At 38.9% G+C, this 6,000-nt stretch overlaps 1 protein-coding gene across 1 annotated transcript in view; it reads left to right on the top strand.

Annotated features, from left to right (window-relative positions):
- The first annotated feature begins 1,388 nt into the window (after window positions 1-1,388).
- The window catches only part of clmpa (CXADR like membrane protein a), a 90,389-nt gene continuing 85,777 nt past the window's right edge, over window positions 1,389-6,000 (top strand). The window contains exon 1 of the mRNA XM_078426846.1: window positions 1,389-1,633. Coding sequence (XP_078282972.1) covers window positions 1,597-1,633 — 37 coding nt within the window. The 5' untranslated portion in view covers window positions 1,389-1,596. The remainder of the gene's footprint in view (window positions 1,634-6,000) is intronic.

Below are 6,000 nucleotides of genomic sequence, written 5' to 3'. Positions count from 1 at the left end.
CTGAAGTGTGATGCTACAGAAATGTCTTCAACCTCCATCTATATCCAAGTTCTCACTAATATGAAGTGTGCCAGTGGCTGTGACAGTATGTTTTCCTCCATAGCACCATTCACTCCCCCTCCCCTCTCATGCACAGTTTTGGACCTACTGTTGATGTCAAGATTTTTGCAGATTAAGTTAGATACAGAGCATAGATTAGTCTCTGAATTCATTTTGTATCTGTGAGGTTGGAGCCATGTTTGGCCTGATGACAAGACAGCCATGAAAGCGATTGTTGATGGATAGAAGAATACAACAACACACTAAAAACTATTCAGCCCACTATACATGTACTAACTCTTTAAAAGAGTTCTTCAACTAATCTTACAGTCTTTGCAGAACAAAGTAAACAAATACGGCCCTTCCTCTGTGGGAACAATAAAGTTAAAAAAATATTGCCAAGGAGTTTTGAGGAAGAAAATATACATTGAGGGAATGTTTTCATTTATCAGTGTTGTTTATTTTGTTTGGAAAATGAAACATGTAAATGTAGAAGCAAAACACAGAGTGTTGGAGTTACTCAATGGGTCAGGCAGCATCTGTGGAGGGAATGGATATATGTGACGTTTCTGGTCAGGACCCTTCTTCGGACTGGAGCTAATGGACAGGCGACGTTTTGGTTTGGGCCACTTCTTCAGACATTGCCTGACCGTTGAGTTACTCCAACACTATGTGTTTTGCTCAAGATTTTAGCAACTACCATTTCTTGTATCTCCACTAAATGGTGTCAACAATGGAAGCTAGAATAGGATTTGGAAAGTTCAAAACCATTATCTGTGACCTCAAATGTTGACGTTTGTGCATACTACTATATTTTTTGAATCATTCCTTTTTAATTAAAATAGTTAAACACCACGTTGGAAATGGCTGATGCAAACAAGTATCATATTGCAATGACATATTTGCAGAGAAATATTCAGTTACACTTCTCAGCACTTAAGCAGGCAGCAAAAGCAATGGTTTTATAACTCTTGGGTGAGGGAACTGATGGGATCTCGTTTAGATTTAAACTCTAAAGATGGTAGCTTTTCTTTTGTTTCATCAAAATCAACATGCTTTTAATGTTGAAATAAAACTTGCAAGAAGGAACAGAGTCAGTCACAAGTAAGCAACAAGTCATTCTGAGCTCACACAGGAACAACGTGTGAAACTTTTAGCAGACTTTAGGTTCGACTTGCTCTCTGCAATTTTCAGACAGGAAAGTGTGTGCAATGTCAGTTCGGGCAGTCACAGTTCTCTCCGTTCACCCGTTGAAACCAATCAATCAACCTTCAACTAAACGGACCTGTCATATCAAATCCCAGGAAAGACAGTTCCAGCACACGCCACTGCTCATCTGGGCAGCTGCAGTGAACGGAATGGGTTGGTAAAGGGACATCTTGGAGTGTCGTGCGGTGTGAAGATGTAAATATCCCGCAGTGGCATTCCCCTCTCCTGGTGTTTCAATGTGCTCAGGTCTGTCCCAGCATTCCAGTCCCAAAAAGCAAGGAGGCGGAGAATTGCAGCACGAATTTCCTCATCAATTTATGGATTAAATGTCGAATTTCTAAAGCCAACATGATGTTGTCCTCTCTTACTTTGGTTCTGATGGTCGGTAAGTAGCTCGGATTATGGTGTTTTTTAAAATTCGTTTAGTCTCGTTAATAGAATTGAGAAGATGCATTTGTAAAACTTCGAACCATAGTTTTGGATCGCTTTTTTAATGTCTGGTGTCTGAAATCGGAATCTTTTCTGTACCAATGTGGGCGAGACTGATGAAGAGTTGGGGACGTGCAATAATTTTAAAATCTTCAGCCACTTTCATAGTTATTTCACGAAATACACGCTTTCCTTTATGGGTCTGTCCTTTTAAAAGCTTACTTTAAACGTTTTAATATTTTAATTTAACATTAGCAGAAACTTTTTTCCCCACTGTCCATGGACAATATGCTATTTGTAATTAAATAAGGTGATACCGTTGTGCACTTTCGTGTCCTTTATGTATTTTTCAATTCGGTTTGAAAACGTTTTTTAATGCAATTCACTAAGTAAAAAGCAGCATTGTTTCCAAAAGATGTAACTCGACCCATATTGGAAACAGATGTGGACTGTTACATTAACAGTTTCCAGACCAAAACGTTTTTTAAAAAAGCGGCACACTGGGTTAATGAAGCGGATGGGTGGAGTTTATTAAAAAAGAAAGAAAAGTAATTGAACGTTGAAGAGGAAGATTTAATATTGTTTGGCTGTTTTGTGGGGAACCGGTTATTACTGAGTATCTGATGGTGTGGCCTCAGTGTTCCTGCTGCTGTCTTCAGGCATCTGGATAGAGATTGAGCCATTGACCCGGAGCGTGAGCCGGTCGCAATTGGGTGTGAGCCACTTGAGAGGCGCTCTGCAGCCCTTGCGATCTGCACTAACCCCGCGTGCTGTCCTCGCCGCATCCTCTGGGACTGAGGGACTTGAGAACAAGTGAACCACAGCAAGGGAATAGCTCGTTTTATTTTTGTTTTAACTTTTGAAGTTTTAGCGTAAAGCTGATTGAAATATAACAAGTACGTTCTGCATTAGGACCAGAGTGCCAAGAAGGGATGGATCTGTTTTTGATAGATAACATCATTCCCTTCTGTATCAATTTTGACCTAAACCATCATTGGAAGACATTTTCAATGAGTTGACTTTCTATTACTTGTTATGTTGCTTTGCTTCATAGTGGAAATATATAGGGCAAGGTTCAAACTCTACACTCCTGTTGGTTTTATCTATTGTTAATTTTATTTCGAAAGATTCATACATTTGTATTTTTGATATTTACACATATTACCTCATCGTGTGCTCTGGGGACATTGCATAAATATTTGGATCTGCAAACTTTGGACTTCAACACAAATCGACAAGAGGCATGCACTTCAGTTGTTAGTTTAACGTTGAAACTGGATTTGAACTGCACTCTCAGGAGCATTGTCCGAAAGGTTCTTCATCTAGGAGATGGATAAAGGGGGCTTTTTTTGGAAAGCAATAGTTGATGAAGTTAGGGAATGTGTGATCAAGGTGAGAAGTTTTAATGGGGGTTTTGAAGGTAAGAGATTTGGTCAAGAGGAAGTCTTTGGATAGATGGTTCTAGCACACAGCAGTGTAATTGTTGAATATACTCACAGAGTGGCAATGCCAAATACGCCAGAGTCAGAAAATAAGAGTAGATGCAAAGGTTGGTGACAAGATGGAGAATTAGTGAGGGCCATAAAGACAGATTTAAGTCAATAATGTAGTTACATTTGCACAAATTACACAAGGACAATCGGAGACTTAAACTTTTGGTATTATTGCATAATTGTGCTAAGTGGCCTTGGCTTCATTTAGATAACAAATGAACTTAGATATTTGATTCATTTTGGATTGTTATATTAATTTTGTCTGAAGAAATAATTATATACAGAACTGTAGCAAAGTTTAAAATTGGATAGAATGTCATGTATATTGGATCATTATTACATTTATTAAAATGTATAACTACAATGTTATCTGAGAAAACTCCCTTGTTTCTGTTTTATATTGTACGTACCTCACTGTAATTGTGCATGTGAGACCAAATTCAACGTGATGTAATAATGATTATTAAATATTTAGCAGTGATGCCTAAATGATGTATAATCTTGTTCTTTACTCCCTGTTAAATGAATAATGTAGTAAAGGATATTTTCTTTGCAAAGGTTCCCTTATTTTTATGTAATTAGGAAATCAGTTAGTCCACCCAGACCAAGTCTCTCAGATTGACATGTGACCCTGATCCAATTATTCCATATTCCATGGATGAGTGGACATGGAGCTAGGAAGTGAATGTGTGAAATTTTGCACCCATGGTTTATTTTGTCAGAACACCTATGGCTGTCATAGGTTAGCAGCAGTGCCCTCTTGCTTATGGTTGATTTATTTGAGGCCATTCATGTGATATTTCTGACCTCAACTATAGTAGTTCACTTTTTTTTAGCCTTTCGCTTGTTCTGAAGGACCTTCTCTTTTAATTCAAAAGCAACGTGCTGAAGGAATTCGGCAGGTCCGACAGCATTTGTGGAGGGAATGGGCAGACGACATTTCCAGTCATGACCCTTCTTCAGTCGGATTGAGTAGAGGGGAGAAAGCTGGAAAGGAGGAGATGAGCTGAGGCGAAACCTTGCAAGTGATAGGTGGATACAGGTGAAAAGGAGACAAACGGGTGTCAGATAAGGAAAGAAGAGGAGGAGTAAAATGCAAAGCTGCAGAGGAAGGGGATAGGAGGGAGGGGATTGACATCCACTTGCCAATTTCCCCCTCTCCCCTCTCAAGCCTTCTGATGCCCAGTTTCTCTCAATGCAGACATGGACAATTTGATGAGAGGTATAAAAGTGTTCTAAGTAGTTTAATGGCAGAACACAAGTTCCAGAGTTCAACATAGAGATTTACATCAATAGAATTTTGATTGTGTAGTTTGGAAAGGGTCGGGTTGTTCTTGTATTGGAAGAAATTGCTCGAGGATCTGTGAGAGATGTTTAAAGGTATGATTGCTGTGTGTAGAGTAGGCGGAGAGAAACCATTCCATTGACAAGGGTTGAAAATGTGGAGGACATTGAATGAGGGTGATTGGCAAATGAACTAAAGCTAACATCATGAAAGACATATTTATATGCAGTAAATGGTTAGAGTCTGCAATCCATTGCATGCGGTAGGAATGGAGGTACATTAAATTTATAGCATACAGAAGGGAACTGGATAAATACCTGTATTCAAGAAATTACAGTCCTATGGAGAGTGGCAGGTCACTGGGATAAGATGAGCTGGTTTTGCAAAGAGCTAGCATGGTTTCAATGGAGAATGGCCTTCTCTGTTGTAATATTCTATGAATAACAAATAGCTATCAATGGCTCCCTGAGTTTAGTTAATCTGTGTTTGAACCAAATATATTCCAAGTCCAAGATGAATTATATGGGCTTGATGGTTGATAGCAGTCTCTTGTAAACCAATGGGATTTTGTGTTCTGAGACACAATGCGATTAAAAAAAGACAATGTAGAGAACTTGCGGGGATTCAACACAACTCCTAGACCCTCAAACTAGGAAAGGAAAATTGCTCACTCTTCTTGATGTTGTTAGTAGTCTGGTGGAATCCAGTTTTTATTGAAAATTTAGACCCCCTACGTTTCTTGGCTGTGAATGCGCACAAGTAGACGTGATCTGATGACAGGGTTGGGATTGATCATGTTAGCACCTCAACCACCGACGACCATGGTAAAGCAACCAACCAACCTTCACTCTGAATCCTTACACACATTGTTGGTGACAACCTGTTGATGGTAGCATATCCAGGAATGGTAACCCAGCAAGGAGTTAACAGCTTTATTGAGACAAATCATATTGGCAGAGAAAATCAGAGGAATGAAATATAGGTAACAGAGCAGACATTGATAAATGAAAGTTTAAAATCATGCCATAAATATGAATGAGATCACTTGGTTCTGTTACATACTCTGAATCTCCAGTTCTCTTCTTCAATTTAGCATATTTTTGCCAACAGGACTGTACTTTCTCACCTGCAAACAGGAGATTTGAAACGCAATACCTTTGCCTAAATATAGGTGAGCACATTCCAGTCAATAGAATGACCAAGAAACATTAATGAAATCAGAAAATGGTGTAAACACTCGGTGGCATTGGTAGAAAGAGAAACAGAGTTAATGTTTTAGGTTGAAGACCCTTGGTCTAAAATCATCCATCAAATAATATATTTCCTTAATTTTCCCCCTCAAAGTAATAGGCTTGAATTTAAAGAGAAAACAGCATTGGGGGGGGGGCATGATAATGGATAAATAAGACAAAGATCCTTCTGATCTCAATGACAGGATGTAATTTAATTAACAACCATCATACTTTCACCTAACAAGCAGCTAAATTGAAAGTAGTATGTCATCAGACACTGACATTTGGTGGCAGGAGGCTGCAGCTGGAAACT

Source organism: Rhinoraja longicauda, chromosome 32, assembly GCF_053455715.1.
Source record: "Rhinoraja longicauda isolate Sanriku21f chromosome 32, sRhiLon1.1, whole genome shotgun sequence".
In the NCBI taxonomy this organism is placed as follows: Eukaryota; Metazoa; Chordata; class Chondrichthyes; order Rajiformes; family Arhynchobatidae; genus Rhinoraja; species Rhinoraja longicauda.
This window is presented reverse-complemented; position numbering and strand designations above follow the sequence as displayed.